This window comes from Solea senegalensis, linkage group LG8 (genome assembly GCF_019176455.1).
Source record: "Solea senegalensis isolate Sse05_10M linkage group LG8, IFAPA_SoseM_1, whole genome shotgun sequence".
Taxonomy (NCBI): domain Eukaryota; kingdom Metazoa; phylum Chordata; class Actinopteri; order Pleuronectiformes; family Soleidae; genus Solea; species Solea senegalensis.
The window spans coordinates 3,504,548-3,526,972 of NC_058028.1; the positions used below are offsets into that span (position 1 = coordinate 3,504,548).

A 22,425-nucleotide genomic window follows, 5' to 3' on the forward strand; every position below is an offset into this window, starting at 1 on the left:
GTTAAGTTTAAGATATTTTCCCCTAAATATTTTCTTAAACCCTGCTCCCACATTTTCTGAAGCCTAATATAGCTACTAGTCAGTGCTTTAGCTGCTTCAAAGAAAGCTCCTTTCCATGTGGTAGACATCTATATTGTTGTTAGCCAAGGGTAGCGACACTACACAGTGTTCGTCAGGTTAAAATAATAACAAATTGATTTGTTTGTTGTATTTTACAACTTGCTTAAACTCCTTCTTCTCTAGACCTAAAAATGGAGAATCCCTGTGTAGAACTGTTTGTTTCATCTCTTGCACAGAACCTAAAGACTGGTTATGTTGAATTCATCAACAAGTTAAGTTTAAATGAGTGCAAGGAGGAGATAAACTCTCTCGTCTATAACAGTGTTGATGCTAAGAATGCATCCAAAGCATCATTGTTGGAATGCTTGCTGCTGAATTTCCACAGACAGGCCAGCCTTTCACTTCAGAGCAAAGCAGCTCTAGAGAAAGAAGTTGAGTCGCTAAGAGTGCAGAATGCTTGCCTCCTCCAAGAGGTAAACAAGGCCAATAAGAAAGCTGTGCGCTATTTAGTAGACCTACACTCTGCAGAATCAGATCTCTGCTTCCACAAGGAAGAATTGTTTAAGCTTAGATCAGAGCATCTCTCGACACCAGAGTTGTCCAGCAGATGTGACTCTGGTTATTCTGACTCACAGACTCCCTGTAGTGAGCGTTTAACTCCACCACACAAGAGTGGTGAAAAGTTTCTAATTGAGCTTAACTCTTTGGGAACAAAGTCATGCAGATCTGACATTTCTGATATAGGTAGTTCAGCTTCTAGTAGAATTTCTACCCAGAACCCCTTTTATTCACAAATGCATGACACTGCTGTCCATGCTCACCTCGATGGAGAGGGGGTTAGGTCAGTTCAGGACTATCCCTCCCCCTTTTCAGGCTCCTCTCTGCAGCATCATGGTGATAACAGCCATGCAGGCTTCACCTACCCCCCAGAGAAAACAGCAGGAGCACATGAACGACATGCTCAGACCTCAGAATGTTTTCGTTTTAAGGTACTGGAATCTCTTGCAAAAGACATTGATCATTTTGATCCAGACAACTGTGATCACAACATTGACAATTATTTTACTGAGATAGACCAAGCCCTTATTGACCTTCCCTATGCAACCGAGAGGGAAAAGATTAAACTTGTAGAGAAAAGCAGCTCTAAAGCAGTCCGCAAGTTTATACAGGAACTTCCCCTCAGAGTTAGAAATAACTACACAGAGCTTCGTCAAGTTCTCATAGAAGAATTCTCCTCAAGCGTGGACGAGATTACTTCCATGGCTGCAGCCCTTCATGTTAAACATACTCGTCGCGAACATCCACGTGATTATTTCCAACGTTTGAGAAAAGCGTATTTTCAGGGAAGAAATGCCTCAGGCTTGGAAGAAAATCCAAATTTTAAGTCCCTGTTCGTGCGCAACCTTCACCCATGCATACGCACTCACGTTGTGTTTCAGACAAGCCAAGGTAAACTTTCCATGCTTGAGATAAAGAAGATATCACAGATGGCTTGGGAATCGGTTGTCCCACCACAGGCGAGAGATAAAATCTTTAAACCTGACAGGTCAACTCCAAAAGTGTCACCCAGACAAACAATTTCAAAATCTCATCCTCACAACAGAACAAAGGGGGGTGACAAAAAGAAGCCTAGGGACAGAAAGCATAACCGCCATGTCCACTGGCTGCCCCGAGACAGGCACTCCCACAACAGAAGTTGTTGGAGGCCATACTCAGAGATTCTGGCCCAAAGACATGATCAACCACTAAATTACTCTGATGATGACCGCAGTATCTCCGAGTACAGCTCAGAACATGATCATGACCGATTTGACAGTGACAGTGAATCTCACCGCTTCTCCAGCTACAGGTGTTATAGCCCTAAGCCACAAGTTCCAGAAAGCTTTAGATACTAGAGCTCCACACTTGAACAAACCCTTAGGACACAATCCAACCTGTCCTGAATAATGTCCCTTCCTCGTTTATTTTACATTTTTCTTAGTTTTATTAGATGAGTAGGCATCCAGATTTTGGTATGCACATACAACAATTTCAGTGATTCTTAACACTGTAATAACCAGACTTATCACGTCACTTAAGAAAACCACTGCTCAACTTTGTATTCTTCGGAAAACTTTAGTTTTACTTTTTGTTAGTACCCTTCCAGCTGTAGGATAAGTTTTGTACACTAGTCATGGACATCTTGTTATGACCATACAGAGCTAGTTATGATCACACTGATATCCATTTACAGTTGCCACTCTTGGTATTTACCATGTTAACACATCTAACCTTCCTCTTTTTACTAACCTGATAAAGTTAGGTATTTTTGTACAATGCCATTTTTGTATGTTCTTCATTTGTAATATTACTGCTTAGCCAAATTAGAGTTAATCAATGCCCAGATGTTACAAAGTGAATGAACTGACTGTACACTGTGCCCTCAGGATCACACATGGAGTGAGATCCTGAGGCCAAGGGGGGATTGTTGGGGATCAGCTCATTCAAGATGGAGTCACATGTATCTTGGATGGAGAACACATGGCCCCTTGCTCAAAGACAAAGAGTGTCATAAAACTCAGTCAATAAAGATCCCTTATCTTCCACACATCAGTGGGAAACCCACCTCAGTGGTCACTTTGTGACATGTGACCCCATGTAACAGGCAATACAAAAGCCAGGTTTCCCGCCTTCTTTCTCTTCTCTTCGCTCTTCTCTTCTCCACCTCACCGGAGGACACAGGCTCCTCTGCTCTCCCCTGCCCTTTTGGGGTGCAGGAAGGACACAGACGTCAGCTCTTCGACTGAAGACCCTTCAGCACAGAGCTTAACAAGCTTCCAGCAGCAAGAGACCCTCTCTGCTGATCTTCGAGCAGGCCCGCTCACAGCAGCCTGCTATCCTCCCATCAGAGGCAGCGACACCAGAGCCTGCCTAAGGATCAACCAAGGATCCAGAACCAAGTTAGCTCCAACTAGCTAACTTGTGAGGAGGAACCTGAGCCACAGACACCAGAAACACAGTCAACCATCTACTGTTCCTGGACCAACAGACAGCACCTCAAAAAGACACTTTTGCATCTTTTAAGGACTTGGTAACGTAACTGGGCCTAGCATAGCATTACACTACTTGGCTAAGCATAGATGAAATGTTGTACCGAGCTTACTTGCTCACACAAAGTGTTGTTGTAATGTCTAGATTTAGGTTAATATGATGTTAGTGATGTCCATGCTCCTTAGCTTTCAGCTCTAGATGTGCATGCTTCTAACCTCTCATCTAACCTGACATCTCACTTTACAAAAGTAGTTAACCAAGAAACACAGCAGCCATGCGGTCAAGAAGCCATCTTTGATTCCGCCATCTTGTAGTTTCTTTGTCAACCGCCATCTTGAGTTGTAGTCTAACTCTATCTGACTTGACCATTTGACCTGCACACACACAGACTCTCTCTCTTTCACACACACACACTGTATATAGTTACATTTAGTAGATATTCTTGTTTAAATCTTTGATGTCTTTTTAATAAATGTTTTATAATATATACAGTCTGGTCTGATTAATATTGCACAAGTGTGTATATTGCCAACCTCTTCCCTGTAGAACTCCAATCCTTCAATTCACCTAACTATTGATGTAGTATTGTGATTTATCAATTATTAAGTTAATTATTAATCATAATCCAAATTGGTAGTCGGCTTAATTTATGAGACTGTTTTTGGAGGTTATGAATTAATGGTTCATTCAGAACCGATTGTTCTCCTCTGTTTGAGAGGAGTGGTGCCCCGATTTGAGTTTTACTCAACTTTTTTTATAAGAAATTAATTATTCCATAATTAATTAATTATTAATATTCTAAATTCATAACCAATCACGCCCCTAATCCCAACACTATGGTGAAAGACTGTATAGCTTGCCTCACCAGCGGTAAGACCTGTCCCCACCTCCACCCCTGCAGCCCCTGACATGGCCACCAGCACCGTGGACCCACATCCAGGTGGACATCTGCAGTGAACTTCATGGTGTCCCTCAGCACCAACGCTTCCTCCTGGTGGCCTACAACCTTTGCTCTAAGTGGCCTGAGGTGCTGCCCAATGGTTCCGTCACTGCCAGGGTGGTTACTGATTTCCTGTCTTCTCTGGTTGCCCACTGGGGTGTGCCTGATACCATCACAACTGATAACGGACCCCAGTTCATCTTGGCCAATTTCTCTTCCTTCCTACATTTCACGCCATGACAGGCAATTCTCCAGTCCTCCTGATGCTGGGATGTGAAATGGAGCTTGGATTGCCTACACCCTCAAATGGGTGACACTCCAGCTGTGCCGCCCTCACTAAACAGCAGAGTGGCAGAGTTGCAACGTTGCATGAAGTGGCAATTTGACCGGAAGCATTGGGTGAAGGGCCCTTCACTTGCAGCGTTAGATTGGGTCCGGATCCGTCGACCCAGTCGGTCCCACAAGCTGCTTTGATTCTGGTCTGCACCACAGCAGCGTCCGATGACACTAACACTTTCTTTAAATCAATAACAATGTATTCCTTTCAGTATTACAATATGAACAATATTTGTTCATATTTCAACCTCAGCTGCAGGACCTCTCTCTTGTCATTGTTTGTGATTACTTTTCATTCAAACATTGTACGAATATTAATAAAAAAAATTAAGATATAATATAATATATAATATATAATATTATATTAATATATAATATTAATATAATGACACCATCACACTTTAATCACACTATGCTTGTTTTATAAATAAAGGCACTAAGCCAGGTTTTGAATGTACATGTGTATAATATTATCTATCCATGATCTACCGCTTTATCCTCCACCCGATGGTTACCTAATCCCCATATTGCATGTTTTTGGACTGGGAAGCCAGAGAACCCAGAGAAACCCCCCACACACACACTGGGAGAACATGCAAACTCCATGCAGAAAGGCCCTTGTTCTAACTGGGGCTTGAACCAGGGTCTTCTTGCTGCGAAGGCAAGAGTGCTAACCACCACATGAACCGTGTGGCACGTGCATAATATTAAATATAATGAAATTCATAGCAGTGATTCCTCTGTTGAGGCCCTGCCTCAGATCTTTCATCTGAGTTTTGTTGGCAGGACACATTGGCTCGTTGGCTTAGGTGCGCCAATTTTTCTAAATCTTCACATTGTTGCATAATTTTTTCAATGTATATTGGATTTTTTCATTCATTAGATCCTTTTAGAATGAAATTCTTGGATATTTAAGATGGTGGTTTGAGTAAGACACTCCCAGAGTCCCGAAGATTGTACACTACTAATCAAAAACTGAATTGTTTATTTGTTGTGGTCAAGATAATCACAGTCTCAAGAACAGTACATTGATAATGGAAATCAACTACATCCCCACAATGACAAAAACTCAATGATCGGCTCCTTGGTGATGAAGCCAAATACAAATTGATGAAATCAGTCATTTTGTTCATGAACAACCTTTTCCCTAAAATTAGTTTCACTTGTTTTTCCCATATATACTTGTTATTATATACTTGACTTGTTCACCCAGGGAGTCTTTTGATTGCTGCACTTCCTGGTCCAAACATGGCGTCAAAGGTTGGAGCTGGTGAGTCTTTCAATAGAAAGTTCTCACTTGTATTTTCTCTGATTTGTGTTTTAATACGATTCTGTTCCAATCTCCAGACATGGAACTGTTTGAAAGTTTGTAGATGGTACCTCACAAAATGTGTTCAGCCTATTGTTTTAGGTGTATTGAAAATGTTGCTAGCAACATGCTAACGTTCTTGCTAAGCTAGCGTTAGTATTAAGCTAGCTTAGGTAGAACCTTAGCTTGAAGCTTCTGTTTGGGGGTAAGCTCAGGTTTGGTGTTTATTGTTGTTGTGGTTGTTGTTTTTATTGCCAATCTTGTGTTGTAATGTGGAGATAATAAGTGGGTCCACATACAGCTGTGTAATTTTATTTCAAAGATACAGTGTGTAAAAATGAGCCACATTTATGAGTGGAGAAACTATTTAGCCCTTTTGTGGGCTGCCTCTGTAGAGCTGACTCACTTCCTGATATAATTCTGTGTTCCATTAACGCTGGATTGGAAAAGTAAAATTAAGAAGTACTGTGGGGTACTGTGGACTAGACAATACTGGCCCACTGCAAGCACTGAAGTTCAGCTCTGTGTTTCCGTGTTACAGAACTTTGGCAACTATTTTCTATAATGGTCTGAATTGTGTTTGCAGTTAACAGTTTTAAATACAAAAGGCTGCGCTTGTATATATTTTACATACAGTATATCACCTTTAAATGTCTTGTATTTTTCATAACTCAAACGTGATGTAAACATTGAGTATGGAAAAAACTTCCTCTAACTCACAAATACAGTAACTATAGTCACCATCACCTGTGAGGTTTGTGGTTGATGACAACAATGGTGAGTAAACTTGTGATGTGTTGTAGTTACTGTTATAAAGTCTTCACACACAGTTGTTGCTCAGAGTGTCACAGGAAACTGCAGCCTTTGGCTCCCAAGCTTTTAATTGTTCTGGATTTGTCTTTCGATCTGAAGGACTTGTACACGTCTATAACTGAAAACCACAGTAAATGGCAGCCAATGACTCTTCAGTCCACGTGATTGATGAAAGGGTCATTATAGTTCAGGTTCTCATATCACTTTTCCTTTGCATCAACTTTTTGCTGATCACAGTCTTTTTCATGAAGGATTTCTTCTACACAACCATGCGCTACATCTTCTTTGCACTGACTCTTATGTCTGATTGTGTGTTTTTACTTCTAACTAACGCTCTGCTCATTTTATCGTACTTTCGTTTTAACATGCATATGTCTTTGTGCCTTATTGTGTATGTGGCTGTGTCTTTATACACTTTTGTCACTCCGGTGACTCTGACAGCGATGACGCTGGAACGCTTTGTGGCCATTTGCATGCCACTGCGACACAGAGATCTGTGCTCCACACGCAGCGCTCTGCACTGCATCGTCATCATTCACGGCGTCAGCTCTTTGCCCTGCGTGGTTGTTCTCTCCATCTTCTTTGCTACTGCGAGCCACAGCTACTACACAAAGGCTATTGTTTGCTCTGTGGAGAAGTTCATCCTCCACACCTGGCAGACTCATCTTAGGTCTGCAGTAAATCAGTTTTACTTCCTGGTCATGGTTATCATTATCATGTTCTCATACTTTAAAATAATGAAGGTGGCCAGAGCTGCATCAGGACAGAACAGAAAGTCAACATGGAAAGGCCTCAGAACTGTGGTTCTTCATGGCTTTCAGCTGTTCCTCTGTCTTTTCCAGCTATGGTGTCCTTTCATTGACGCTGCTGTTCTTCAGATTAACCTGATGCTCTACGTTAATGTCAGGTACTTTAACTATATGGTGTTCATTCTTTCTCCGAGGTGTTTGAGTCCTCTCATTTATGGGCTGAGGGATGAAAAGTTCTCTGCTGCCCTGAGAAGCTTTGTTCTTTGTGGTTTGTATAAGAAACACTAATCACATTTATTGGATGAAAGTGGCTTTGCTTTAATTGTATTGATCAATTGTGATTGATATTTATTTATTGTGCTTCATTTTCAATAAACAAAATTAAAAAATATATAGAAAAACAAAAGAATATCCACATTCTCTGTGGTCGCCCTTAAGGCTGAAGCTAAAACTTGTTTTTATTTCATAGAAACATAATAAAATTGAGGGCTGCAACTAACGATTATTTTCAATTAATCGATTAATCTGTCGATCATGTGTAAAATGTTGATGACTATTAATCAGTGTTTTCAAAACGTCAAATGTCTTGTTGTCCACAAACCAAAATTACTCAGTTATAATGAGTGGAGAAACTATTTAGCCCTTTTGTGGGCTGCCTCTGTAGAGCTGACTCTCTTCCTGATATAATTCTGTGTTCCATTAACACTTACAAGGTGCTTCACAATATAACAAAATTCTCAAAATGATAGCGTGCATCCATGAGATCATGTAAAATGTTAAAAACAAATGTGTCCAGGGGTGTTGCTACTTTTTTACAATCAGAGTATGCCATTCCATGAAGATATGTTTACAATATTTGCTAATAATTTATATTCTCTCACGTGATTTCCCTCTTTTTATTATCTTTAATAACCTCTCATGACGAAACAGCTGTTGCTGTTCAAAAAGCTTGTGGTTGTGATGCCAATGAGGTAATTTTTGTTGTGTGATAAAACATATTACACAACAAAAATTACCTCATTGGCTCGACTTATGTATATTATTTGGGACAGTTAATGGTGCCCAGAGTGCACAGAAATCAAGATGAAATTTCATCAGCCACGTTGCTGCGCCCTGCTGGAGCCAGCACCCAATTGCTCCTACGTCTGCCATGTAACATTTAAAATAATAATAATAATGATAAAAAAGTTTAAAAACAGCTGTTTTTGTTGTATCATAATCCTGTACAGGTTTTCAACATTTAGAACATTTTCTAAGATGTATATTCATAAAAGTTGTAGCTGTCTTCAAAATAAATGTTAGTCTATGGCAGGTTATGGACGTTTGTGTGTATTATTAACTCTAATGACTCCATTACTCTTTGATTTGTCAAATAAATCTGTGTATCCTCTCACATTAAGATTGAAAACCTTTCGAGATCTGTCACATTTTCTCTGCCAAACTGGTAACACACCTGCATTGCACAACTTAAAGTCTTTGTGCAGTATAATCAGTAGTTTGACAGGATAAACACTTCTTCAATCAATCAATGAATGTTTATTTACATAGCACTTTACAATATCTGCAAGGCAGAAGGTATATAAACACTCAATAAGTTAGCAGGAGTAAAATATACAATAAAACAGTAAGGAAAATCAATAAACTAATAAAATAAGAATCAATACAATTAGAAAATGTATTATGTAGAGAGGGAACGTGTCACCGTGCTACACATAAATCCGGGTGGAACCTGTTTCATAGGTTAGAAGCAACAACTGCAAAGAAACAGTACGTTAAAATCTCTGCTAAAATAAAGAGGAGCAAAGGCTGTCAATGGCCTGAAAAGGAAAGAGTAAAATCTCGAAAATCAATTCTAAAATGAACCGGTAGCCAATGAAGTTCATATAAAACGGGGGTGATGTGTTCGTGCCTTAGCATGTTTGTTAAAAAGCGAGCTGTGTTTTGAATCAGCTGGAGGCACGAAAGGGAAGACTGGCCAAGACCAATGTAAAATGCGTTGCCAGAGTCTGTGGTCAGCCCGTTTGAGGGTTACTAGGTCCAGGCTTGGATGGCTACCCTTGGCGACTATTTCCTCTGTTGTCGAAATGGTTTCTCTGCTTGGTGAGCAAGTCCAATTCACGCATGTGCTGTCCACGCCATCCAACACGCTCTTTCACACGGTTCTATCTGGGCCTGCGCGTTAATGACACAATTTGCGTCGTGTGCCCAAAAAAGCTAGTTTTAACAACAGAATCAATCTGTTTATGAAATATAAGGCCACTTTCAAAAATAATAAGAGTCCAAATCAGCACCAACACTTGAAACGGAGGCATTACACCATTCAAATTTTGGCACCCATCCCTTGGGGTACTAGAGTAAAATGGTACAGTACAGTCAGCTCCACCCACGACAGTCAGCTGATTGGGCGACAGAAAAATGTCACTCCCTTGCGATTGGTGTAAATATCCGGTGGAAGTCTAAGGAGTCTGTTCCCATCTCAAAACTTAACATCTTTTTGAGACGAGGTGATGTCGTGAGTCACTTTAATATCGTTAAACTCATCATGCACAGTCTGAGGTCAACGTCAAAAAAAGCTGTACTCTGGAGCTGCAACTGCAATGTGGGCTGCCTTCTTACTTTGTTGATATAAGAAGGTATTTTAATAGAAACATTTCATACACACAGTACATTCATGGCAGATAACAGCTCCATGGCCGGTGGTGGGACTTTGCAGCATTTCGGTGAACGTTTTTACATCGTGCAGTTGCTGGTGTTGATTTTTCTGTGCATCAACTTGTTGCTCACTGTGACCCTTTTCTCAAAGGTCTACTTCTACACAACCATGCGATACATCTTATTCACTGTGACTCTATTGTCTGATACCTTCATTTTATTCATTACCGATGTTATGTTTATCTTTAGCTACTCTCAGGTCAAGATGCCTATCGCCCTGTGTGTTCCAGTCTATATTGTTTTGGTTGTGTACACTTTTGTCCCACCTTTGACTCTCACAGCCATGACGCTGGAGTGCTATGTGGCCATTTGCATGCCCCTGCGCTACGGAGAGCTGTGCACGTCGCGCAGAGCTCTGCACTGCGTCCTCATCATTCACGGCCTCAGCTTTGTACCAGTCACTTTTGTCCTCTCCATCTTCTTTGCATCAGCTCCCACAAGCTTGTACTCAGAGCACAGGATATGCTCCATGAACATATTTGTGTATCTCCGATGGCAGGACAACACTAAAATGGCTGTGTATCAGTTGTACTTTTTCGTCATGTCTGCCACCATCATCTTCTCCTACATTAAGATCATGAAAGCGGCCAATGCGGCGTCAGGAGAGAATAAAAAGTCGTCGAGGAGAGCGCTCGGAAGAGTCACTCTTCATGGCTTTCACCTCCTTTTCTGTCTCATTCTACTGTGGTGTCCGTTCATGGAGACTGCTGCGCTTCAGATTGATTTAAAGCTTTTTTTAAATGTCAGGTACTTCAATTACATAGTGTTTAATCTCACTCCAAGATGCCTGAGTCCTCTCATTTACGGCCTCAGGGATGAAAAGGTTTTTCTTGCACTGAAACAAAATGCACCTTTTCAGTTCCACTTTGGACAAAACAGTGTCCAGATCAAGAAAATCTGAAGAAGGACTGTTACTATGAGTTTTTTTTAAGGTTTTCAATTAATCAATCAAATATACATATACATATATATATATATATATATATATATACACATATATATATATATACATATATATATATATATATATATATATATAAATATGTTGATTTGTGTCGGTGTTTCCCAAACTTCAAAATGATGATGTTCTCAAATGTCTACTAATTTTATTTGATTTCTTTGTCATATGCAGCAAAGAAACCAGAAAATAGTCATATTTTAAAAGCTGAAAAAGTCTGTTTTCATTCAACATTCAAATTCATTAAGTTTCACGTGCTGCTTTAGGAAATGACGACAAACTGATTATAAACTGATTACTGTACTGTTTTAATGACCTGTATTACCACCACTATGCCACTTGAAAGAAGGCTTTTCTGTATTATATCTGCTCAACTACTGTCTGAAATTACAGACCATTTAAAAAAAAAAGAAGAAAAAATAGAACAGAAACTAAATCTTATGTCATTTCCATAAATAATTAAAATGGTATAATCATGAGTAAATCTGGGGACAGTGTTACAGCAGTATGACATGTAACAGCTTTTACTGAGAAAATAAAATATGGATTTTCATCCTTTTCATGTGCTCCCTACATCCTCTTTGCTGTAACGTTACTGTCGGACAGTTTCTTGTTCTTAGTGTATCTGAAACCCCATATATGGATGATTAAATCCAGAAGGAACCTAACTGTGTACTTCTTAAAATTATGTGTGCTGCTTTAGGAAAAGACTGACTGACCTGATATAAACAGATTATAGAACTGTTTTAAAGGGCTGAAATGTAACTTCTAAGCCACTTGAATTAATCTTTGTCTTCTCTTCTATGGTATTTTATGCTTTTGTCTATTACTGACTGACATTCAAGGGCCAGTTTATAGTAAAATTACTTGTTTAGAAAAGCAAATCCCACATTTAAGAAAAACCAGAGAGCTTATTTTAATTATTAAAACAAAACACCATGTAAAACATGTAACTTTATTTAGCTTCAACACATACTTATTTGTGTTTACATTTGTCTTTTATGAAAATGAATGTTACAACGTTGATTTAGGAAATAAAATACAGATTTTCATCCTCTCCATATCTGCTGATTTGTATGCTGTGAGGTAGGGCTCTGGAATCGAGATTACGATTCTCTGGCACAATTCTTTTTTTCACAAATCAAAATGTTTATTGCACTCATGCACAAAAGATTAGAAACATTCAATTAGGCATTCAAGTAAAGTGACAAACAGTGTGATTTTCTTAGGCGCTGAACATGGCCCTACATAATGGGCTTATTGTTAGTATTATTATTGTAGTGGCTTAAGTGACATAAACGAGTTGAGCTAGAGGAAAGACGCCATATTGGGTCATAACCTAGGAAAATGCACAGCGTCGTCAAAGAATAATCAAACCGATAAAGAGCAGCATTTAAAACTGTCATCAAACACCACCACTAACTCATAATGTATCATATATTTCTTCAAATGTGATGTACTGCTTTCGGAAATGACTACTGACTTGAAACAACAGCCCCACACACAGGCGCGTCCTGTGTGAACAGGACCTAATCTTCTCTCTTTGAGCGGTGCAGCAGAAACTCACTGTCTGCTGCAGTCTGCTGTCTCACCGGTAGATGTCCCTAGTCCTTGCACACTGGATTTTCCAGTTGATGTAAAGTGGTCTGCGTGCCATGTCGTAAAGCCTGTCCTCACTCAAACTTCAGCAGAGTGTCTTGTGATGATGTAAGATTATGACAGGTTGTAAACAGAAATTAGCAGTAACAACATCTGACCTGTGAACATCCAATGAGGGATAATGACAACACTCCATTGTTTGGTGTTATATTTAGATGATTCTGGTCTGTGAAGTCATCATCTGTGTCAGAAAGGCTGCACAGAGCTCAGCTGCACAGAATTACAGCATCTCATCACTGGACAAACCTGCTCCACACTGGATCTGAAGCTTCACTTTTTGACAGTTCCCTCAAAGAGCAACATGAATTCAAACAACACAGTGTTTGGTCAGACTTCAGCACAGCTGCACAGTAAGTTCATTATCGTGCAGGTGCTGGTGGTGATTTTTCTCTGCGTCAACTTGTTGCTGATCGTGACCTTCTTTAAAAACGAGTGTTTCTACACAACTGCTCGCTACATCCTCTTTGCTGTGACGTTACTGTCGGACAGTTTCCTGTTCTTATTGACTGACCTTCTTTTCATCTTTACTTTTTTTCGGGTCACCATGTGGGTTTCGTTGTGCAGCGTCATCTGCATCAGTGTGCTCTTGTACCTCATCGTCACACCGGTGACTCTCACAGCGATGACGCTGGAGTGCTACGTGGCCATTTGTATGCCCCTACGTCACGCGGAGCTGTGCTCCACACGCAGCACTGTACATGTCATCCTCGTCATTCACGGCCTCAGCTCTGTGCCATATGTCATATTTATAATTTTTTTTGCTTCAGCATCTCTTGACTTTTACTATCAATACAGGATATGCTCTGTGGAGATTTTCACTGTGTATAAATGGCAGGATCACGTCAGGTCAGCTGTGTTTCAGTTCTACTTCCTCATCATGTGTCTCATCATCATGTTGTGCTACGTTAAAATAATGAAAGTGGCCAGAACTGCATCAGGAGATGATAAAATATCATTGAGTAAAGGACTCAGGACGGTGACTCTTCATGCTTTCCAGCTGCTGCTCTGTCTCATCCAGTTTTGGTATCCTTTAATAACGTCCAGTCTGATATATACTAATTTCACTGACTTCCAACATGTCCGTTTTTTTTGCTACATAATGTTTAATCTTGCACCGCGGTGTCTTAGTCCTCTCATTTATGGCCTCAGGGATGAAATGTTTCTCCATGCACTGAAAAAATGCCTCTCCTGTGGCTTGTGTTACAGAAAATGATGGTTGCTTTAATTATTTACTTTTATTTTTTGTTTTTAGTCTGTTAGATAATCTGCTACATTTGACGATTAAATGCAGTAGGAGGTTGTAAAACTGCCATTTAACACCACAACCATCTACTTAACTATGTACATTACTATATACTTCTTGAGATTTTGTTTGCTGCTTTAGGAAATGACTGATAGACCAGATATAAAAAGATTATGTAACTGTTTTAATGGGCTGAAATGTAACCTCTAAGCCACTTGAATTAATCTGTGTCTTCTCTTCTGTGGTGTTGTATGCTTTTGTCTATTACTGACTGACATTCAAGGGACAGTTTATAGTAAAATGTTCAGAAAAGCAAATCCCACAATTAAGAAGCTGAACAACTTGGAAGCTTATTTTAATTATTGTTATTATTATCAACAACAATAATAATAATAATAATAATAGTTGTTGTTGTTGTTGTTGTTGTTGTTGTTATTATTAATAATAGTATTGTTGTTGTTGTTAATAATAATAATAATAATAATAACAATAGTTGTTATTATGTTATAATTGTTATTATTCTTAATAGTATTATTATTATTAATAATAATAATAATAATAATAATAATAATAATGATAATAATAACAATAACAATAATACTAATAATAAAAATAATAATAATAATAATAATAATAATAATAATTTATATAATAAACTTTTCATCCTTTCCATATCTGCTGTTGTGATTTGTGTTAGATGAGGAGATTTTGTCTGGGATAAAATAAACTGCCATCAAACACCACAACTTACTCATAATATGTTACATATTTCTTCAAATTTGATGTGTTGCTTTAAGAAATGACGACTTGATTTAAAAATGATTAATGAATCAAGGATGGATCTTCCCTTTTTGCCATTGCCTTCGTCCCTCGCCCTGCCTGGGGAGACGTCGGTCCTGTGGTCCCGCTGGCACGACTCGTGCCAACCAACACATAGCATTGAATTTTGTCACTTATGAGTTTTGATGAGAAATGTCTTTTATCTTACTATAAATGTCTATACATGTACCCAACTCTTCATCATAACTATGATTAATAAAAAATAAATAAGTAAGTGTTTTTATGTAATAAATATATATAAAAGTAGTACAAAAGAAAAACAGGAATGAAAACTGTAGCAGCAATATGAAAAGAAATAAAAGAAAAAAAACAGTTCAATATTGCACAGATAGTGTCGGGGGGGGGCACCCAGACCACACAGAGATGCCACTGGTCAGCAGGCTCTCAATGGTCCCTCTGTAGAAGGTGGAGAGGATGGGAGGGGGGAGAGACACCCTTCTCATCCATCGCAGGAAGTGTAGGCGCTGCTGGGCTTTCTTCACCAGGGAGGTAGTGTGAAGTGTCCAGCTGAGGTTGTCTGTGATGTGAACCCCCAGGAACTTGGTACTGCTGACGACCTCCACCGTTGTGCCATTGATGAGGAGTGGTGTATGGCTGGGTCAGGATCTTCTGAAGTTGACGATGATCTCTTTTGTCTTGTCGACATTCAGGAGCAGGTTGTTCACCCTGCACCAGTCCACCAGATGTTGCACTTCCTCTCTGTAGGCCAGTTCGTTGTTGTCCTGAATGAGGCCCACAACTGTTGTGTCGTCCGCATATTTTAGGATGTGGTTGGTGTTGTACCTGGGACGACAGTCGTGGGTCATCAGGGTGAACAGCAGAGGACTCAGGACGCAGCCCTGTGGGGAACCGGTGCGCAGGGAGATGACACTTGAGGTATTGTTACCCACACGGACAGACTGGGATCTGTCGGTGAGGAAGTCCAGCAGCCAGTTGCACAGGGGGTGTTGAGGCCCAGGGGGCCCAGTTTGTGTACCAGGTCCTGGGGGATGATCGTGTTGAATGCTGAGCTTAAGTCCAGAAACAGCATCCACACGTGGGTGTTCTTGTTCTCCAGGTGCTCCAGGCTCAGATGGAGAGCAGTGGAGATGGCGTCCTCAGTGGAGCGGTTAGGTTGGTATGCAAACTGGAGTACTCGTATGATGGAGGCAGTATGGAAATTATGTGGTCCTTAACCACCCGCTCGAGTTCTTGAGGAGGCAGTGGCTTCTCTCTCTCTCCCTTCTGTGAGAAGACAGAGTGGAGCCACAGTTGACAGAGAAGCGGCTACACACACACAACACTGTATTATAAGGAAATGTGTATGCTAGATAACTGCAGCGTTTTTATAACGCAGTTTTTTTTATATCCCTATGTACAACAGGAATTTATTTATTCATTTAAAAAACACACGGGGCAGGGGCTCAAGCACCCCTTGGGCCTTATGTGTGCACGTGCCTGCCGCCATGGTGCCAACCTCCTTGGTTTTGATTTGTTCTGCGTCTTGGGCTTCTCCATCACGACAACACAGGCACCACCATAATGATGGCGACCACACCCTGGCAGCAACACTGGCCTGGGCTGCTTCGCTGTCTTCAATCATCAGCCACTCATTGACCCAGCAGTGTCCCCTCTCATCCAACCTCTACGTCGGCTACCTCTCGCCCTACGTGACGATGTCACGGCCGAGATGCAGAAGCTGCTGGATGCGGGCATTATTGAGCGGGTTGACCCTTTGCGCTGGATCTCCAACCTGGTGGTGGCAAAAAAGAAGTCAGGCGTCTGCTCAGTTCCATGGTTCCACGGTCTTCTCCAAGCTTGACCTTCACCAGGGCTACCTGCAGGTTCCCCTACACCCAGACAGCCACAACCTCACTACCTTCGCGTGACACATGGGGGTCTTCCGCTACACCCGCATGCCCTTCAGCCTCAGCTTTGCCTCCAGCTGCTTTCAGAAAATCATGGCCACCATCTTTGCTGGCATCTCGGGTGTGGTTGTGTACCTGGATGACATTGTAGTGCATGGAGAGATAGCTGCAACACAGGAAAACTGCCTTTCCAGAGTGCTTAATGTGCTCGCTCGCCACAACCTCACGTTGAACGGGGATAAGTGTATCTTTGCAGTGCCTGTCGTCGAGTTTGTGGGGTTCCATCTAACTACCCCTGGCCTCAGCCCACTTCACTCAAATGTCGATGCCATCCTGCACCTGCATGCTGCCCTGCACAGCTATCATCATTCCTGGGAATGACTGCCTTCTATCTGTGCTTCCTTCCACGAAACCACTGCGCCACTGCACACCCTCCTCTAGCAGGATGCACGGGTCTTGGACTGTTCCCCCGCAGTCTAGGCTCAAATTGATGATCACTTCCCCACCAGTGCTCGTCTACTTCTAGCGCAGTTGGCTCTATTCTGTCTCAACTCCAGCAAGGGAACAAACGCCCAATGATATTTTCTTCAATGTCACTCACTCCAGCTGAACAGAAGTACTCTGTGGGGGAGAGGGAAGCGCAGGCCTGCATCTGAACATGTGAGTGATGGCCTGGGTGTTATGAAATTCAAGCAACCCTGCTGGGGCTTGGTCTGATGGCCGGGCATCCACAGGGATGTGGTGAATATGGTGAAAGACTGTACAGCTTGCCTCACCAGCAGTAAGACCTGTCCCCACCTCCACCCCTGCAGCCCCTGATGTGGCCGCCAGCACCGTGGACCCACATCCAGGTGGACATCTGCAGTGAACTTCATGGCGTCCCTCAGCACCAACGCTTCCTCCTGGTTGCCTACAACCTTCACTCTAAGTGGCCTGAGGTGCTGCCCAATGGTTCCGTCACTGCCAGGGTGGTCACTGATTTCCTTCATTCTCTGTTTGCCCACTGGGGTGTGCCTGATACCATCACAACTGATAACGGGCCCCAGTTCATCTCGGCTGATTTCTCGTCCTTCCTCCCATTCTCATCAGCCGTGCAGAGCACCATACTTCATTACAGGGCTGCATTTCATGCCACAACAGGCAGTTCTCCAGCCCTCCTAATGCTGGGATGTGAAATGCAGCTTGGATTGCCTACACCCTCAAATGGGTGACACTTCAATTGCAGTGTTAGATTGGGTCCAGATCCGTCGACCCAGTCGGTTCCACAAGCTGCCTTTTATATTGGTCTGCACCACAGCAGCTGGGACCAGCAACCTTTCGCCTGGCCGACAGTTCACACTGGTACACCAGCCGAAACCACTGTCCACCTCTGACCAGGCAGCTGCGACCGACCAACGCCACATGGTTCTGGGTTGGGACTTCCCTGAGGCACAACTTGAAATCCCAGCTGGGCAACCACCCAAAGCAGACTTGCCGGCTGAACCTCTGCAGCCTGATCGCCGCCCATTTCGGGTCCACCGGAGGCCTCTTTATCTCAGGGACTATGTTAACAATTAATTTCTAAACTAGTGCAAAGCATATTATGTGGCAGAATAATCCACAAGGCTATGCGGGTAATCCGGCAGTTGTGTTAAAAGTTGATGTGTTACAGCTTTGTTTTTAGGCTTTATGTGGGGCCACAAGCTTGGTGTAGTGCTCTTGCCTTTGCAGCAAGAAGATGCTTTATGTGGTCCACCGGCTGTCATAAAGCCTGTCCTCACTCAAACTTGTTGTGTTCAGTAGAGGGTGTTGCGATGACGTAAGATTACGACAGGCTGTAAATTAACAGTAACAACACCTGACCTGTGAACATCCAATGAGGGATAATGACAACACTCCATTGTTTGGTGTTATATTTAGATGGTTCTGGTCTGTGAAGTCATCATCTGTGTCAGAAAGGCTGCACAGAGCTCAGCAGGAGACTCAGCTGCACGTATCTACAGCATTTCATCACTGAACAAACCTTCTCCACACTGGATCTAAACTTTTATATTACAATATAAATACTACAGATACTATTTGACAGTTCCCTCAAAGAGCAATATGAATTCAAACAACTCAGTGTTTGGTCAGACTTTAGCGCAACTACATAGTAAGTTCATTATCGTGCAGGTGCTGGTGGTGATTTTTATCTGTGTCAACTTGTTGCTGATCGTGACCTTCTTTAAAAATGAATGTTTCTACACAACTGCTCGCTACATCCTCTTTGCTGTGACGTTACTGTCGGATAGTTTCTTGTTCTTAGTGTCTGACCTTCTCTTCATCTTTGCTGTTTTTCGAGTCACCATGTGGGTATCGTTGTGCAGCGTCATCTGCATCAGTGTACTCTTGTACCTCATCGTCACACCAGTGACTCTCACAGCGATGACGCTGGAGCGCTACGTGGCCATTTGTATGCCCTTACGTCACGCGGAGCTGTGCTCCACGCGCAACACTCTACACGTCATCCTCGTCATTCACGGCCTCAGCTCTGTACCCTATGCCGTCTTTCTTTTCACCTTCTTTGCTTCAGCATCTCTTGACTTTTACCATCAATACAGGATATGCTCTGTGGAGATTTTAATTGTGTATAAATGGCAGGATCACATCAGGTCAGCTGTGTTTCAGTTCTACTTCCTCATCATGTGTCTCATCATCATGTTGTGCTACTTTAAAATAATGAAAGTGGCCAGAACTGCGTCAGAAGATGATAAAATATCGAGCAAAGGACTCAGGACTGTAGCTCTTCATGCTTTCCAGCTGCTCCTCTGTCTCATCCAGTTTTGGTATCCTTTAGTAACGTCTACTCTGACTCATATTGATTTCTACTCCTTTGAACATGTCCGGTTTTTCAGCTACATAGTGTTTAATCTTTCACCGCGGTGTCTTAGTCCTCTCATTTATGGCCTCAGGGATGAAATGTTTTTTACTGCACTGAAAAAATACCTCTCCTGTGGCTTGTGTGACAGAAAATAAGTAGTAATTTATTTGCTGTTATATTTTGTTTGATAATCAGCTGCATTTGAAACAATATATGGACGATTAAATCCAGTGGGAGGTCGTAAAATTGCCACTAAACACCACAACCTACTATCTACTTCACCATGTAATATACTGTGTACTTCTTGAGATTTTGTTTGCTGCTTTAGGAAATGACTTACAGACCTGATATAAACAGATTATAGAACTGCTTTAATGGGCTGAATTTTAACCTCTAAGCTATTTGAATGAAACTGTCTTCTCTTCTATGGTGTTGTATGCTTTTGTCTATTACTGACTGAAATTTAAGGGCCAATTTATAGTACAATTTCTTAAGTTCAGAAAGGCAAATCCCACAATTAAGAAGCTGAAAAACCAGAGAGCCTATTTAAATTATTAAAACATAACAAAACACTCAGACTGGTTAATTTAGTAATTGGTTAATAATCAGCCCCAATTACCATGTAAAACTTTTATGAACGTAAAAAATGCGATGTAGTGTTCAAAGTTGATGTGTCACAGCTTTGATTTAGGAAATAAAATATGACTTGTCATCCTTTCCATATCTGCTATTGTAATTTGTTTGCGGTGAGGAGATATATATTTTGTCTGGGATAAAATAAACTGACATCAAACACCACCACTAACTCACTATATGTCATATATTTCTTCCAATTTGATGTGCTTCTTTAGGAAATGGTGAATAACTTGATGTAAAATGATTATCGTATCGTAATGACCTGAATTACAACAAAATCAAATTTAAACTTTTCTTATGCCATGTCCATAAGTAAGTAAAATGTTTCAAATGCAAATCTGGGGGACAGCGTTCAAATACGGTGTAAAAAAAAATAAATATTGACTTTTATCCTTCTCATGTTTGCCATTGTAATTTATTAGGGTTCGAGCAACAAGGTTGCAAGAACCCTATTGAATAAAATAGGGGGCGGCAAATTTCGTGATGATTCTGATGTTTCGCATCAGAAAAACAAAACTCTTATAACTTTGCGATGGAAGGTCCGATCCGAACCAAACTTGCTACCATTGATGATGGGCCATGGCTGAAGATGTCTATGAAAAAACGGTGAAGTTTTTACGATTTCGGGAATAACTTTTACACAGATAATCGTACCGCACTCAAAATTGGTGACAACAGTCAAAACACATGGTAGATGATGCGTGATCAATATGACGACAAATCGTTTAACGGTGTTGCCATGGCAACGACGCAAAGTCGGATTTTTGGGACAAAAAATCAAACTGCTACAACTTTGCGAATCCTGGTCCGATCTGAACCAAACTTGCAAGGATTGATGACAGTCCGGCCCTGAACACGTCTATATGAAAATATTAATTTTCAAATACAGCGCCCCCTGGTGACAGCAGACAGAATTACATTTATAGTTTTTGATGCTGCTCCAACAGGGATTGTTGTATCCACTTAAAACTTAGTATGTGACACCAGGGACCTGTCCTGAGCATGTCTGTAAAAGGTCACCTCCCTACAGGAAGTGGAACGCCCGAAACAGGAAGTAAAGTCTTACATTGTCCGATTGACACAAAACTAGATATGTGAGTTACGGGACCTTCCCTGAACATGTTTCCAGAGACGAACAGGAAGTTGGCCATTTTAAACAGGAAGTGCCCGCTAACTTTGCCGTACGTTGTCCAATTTGCACGAAACCTTATATGTCACACCAGGGACCTGTCCTGAGCATGTCTGCAAAAGATGACCTCCCAACGGGAAGTGGAATGCCCGAAACAGGAAGTAAACTCTAAGATTGTCCGATCTGCACAAAACTTGATATGTAAGACAAGGGAACTTCCCTGAACACGTTTACGGACGCGCATTTGACCGAACAGGAAGTCGGCCATTTTAAACAGGAAGTGCCCTATAACTTTGCCATACGTTAAAAATACGTTAAAATTGGATCGACATGTGCGGGGACGCCGCTGAAAATAACTAGTACTGAAAATAACTAGTACTGAAAATAACTAGTACCGCGCGCGGTGAATGAAGGGGAGCTGTGGCACACGGCGACTCGAGCGGGTCTGCTCGAACCCGTTCAGAACCGCGTGCGGTACTAGTTATTTTGTTATGTTTTCTGAGATAATTGCAGCATTTGAAACCCCACACATGGATGATAAAATCTAGAAGGACATTGTAAAACTACCACTTAACACCACAACTACTGACTTAAAACCAAATTTATCGTAAATGACTCCTGTTCAGAAAAGCAAACCTCTTGCCATTTTGATCAACTGCATGATTAAAATGAAGGGACACGCTTGTTTAGTTGTTTAGTCTGATGTAAACCCCACAAAGCCTGGTTCACACTGGATGTGTCGCAGGCGTGCTTTCATTGCGGGAGGCAGTCTTTTCTTAAGTTCAGTTGTCTCGCCTTTTTTTTTTCCGCGTGACACGCACAGATAATGATGTGGACATTCTAGCTGACAGCTCTCAGTGCAGGTTGAATCTGAATCCAGTGTTAACTGGGCCTAAGGGGGATATGGGGTGTTGTGAAGGTCAGCCACACCCTCTCACAAAAACGTTGCATCTACTTGCCTGATTATATAGCGCGGTTTTGAAGGGGTGTCCCATTTTGCAGGGCTAGATTGTAACGACTGACTGAAGGGCAAGGGGTTATTTCCCACTTTGGAACTGAAACAGCGGCCAAATAGACCTTAATGGTGGAAAAAGCTTTATCGCCGTCCATTAGGTCCTGCAGGAACTCATGCTTGAGAATGGTGGCCCGCACGTAACGGCAACGGCCATGGCCGGCAGTGGACAAGCTGCATCAGCTCCACCATCCACGGTCTGCTGGATCAGTAAGGCGCTATCAGGATTAGTGATAACTGCTGTTCCCTTACTCTGATCAGAATCCGAGTGATGAGGCCGAGCGGGGGAAGTAGCATGTTTGGCCAGGGGTGT

At 41.6% G+C, this 22,425-nt stretch overlaps 4 protein-coding genes across 4 annotated transcripts; all 4 read left to right on the plus strand.

Moving 5' to 3' along the window:
• The first annotated feature begins 6,435 nt into the window (after window positions 1-6,435).
• On the plus strand, window positions 6,436-7,628 carry LOC122774006 (odorant receptor 131-2-like). The gene has a single exon (XM_044033054.1). It carries the CDS (start codon window positions 6,623-6,625, stop codon window positions 7,523-7,525), a length of 903 nt encoding a protein of 300 aa, XP_043888989.1. The 5' UTR covers window positions 6,436-6,622; the 3' UTR covers window positions 7,526-7,628.
• Window positions 7,629-9,699: 2,071 nt separating this feature from the next.
• Window positions 9,700-10,898, plus strand: LOC122774003 (odorant receptor 131-2-like). Its single transcript, XM_044033051.1, has one exon. The coding sequence runs from the start codon at window positions 9,909-9,911 to the stop codon at window positions 10,848-10,850; it is 942 nt and encodes a 313-aa protein (XP_043888986.1). The 5' UTR covers window positions 9,700-9,908; the 3' UTR covers window positions 10,851-10,898.
• Window positions 10,899-12,673: 1,775 nt separating this feature from the next.
• Window positions 12,674-14,175, plus strand: LOC122774005 (odorant receptor 131-2-like). Its single transcript, XM_044033053.1, has one exon. It carries the CDS (start codon window positions 12,868-12,870, stop codon window positions 13,777-13,779), a length of 912 nt encoding a protein of 303 aa, XP_043888988.1. The 5' UTR covers window positions 12,674-12,867; the 3' UTR covers window positions 13,780-14,175.
• A 3,512-nt stretch (window positions 14,176-17,687) lies between these two features.
• Window positions 17,688-20,133, plus strand: LOC122773157 (odorant receptor 131-2-like). Its single transcript, XM_044031584.1, has one exon. It carries the CDS (start codon window positions 18,579-18,581, stop codon window positions 19,488-19,490), a length of 912 nt encoding a protein of 303 aa, XP_043887519.1. The 5' UTR covers window positions 17,688-18,578; the 3' UTR covers window positions 19,491-20,133.
• The last annotated feature ends 2,292 nt before the right edge of the window (window positions 20,134-22,425 follow it).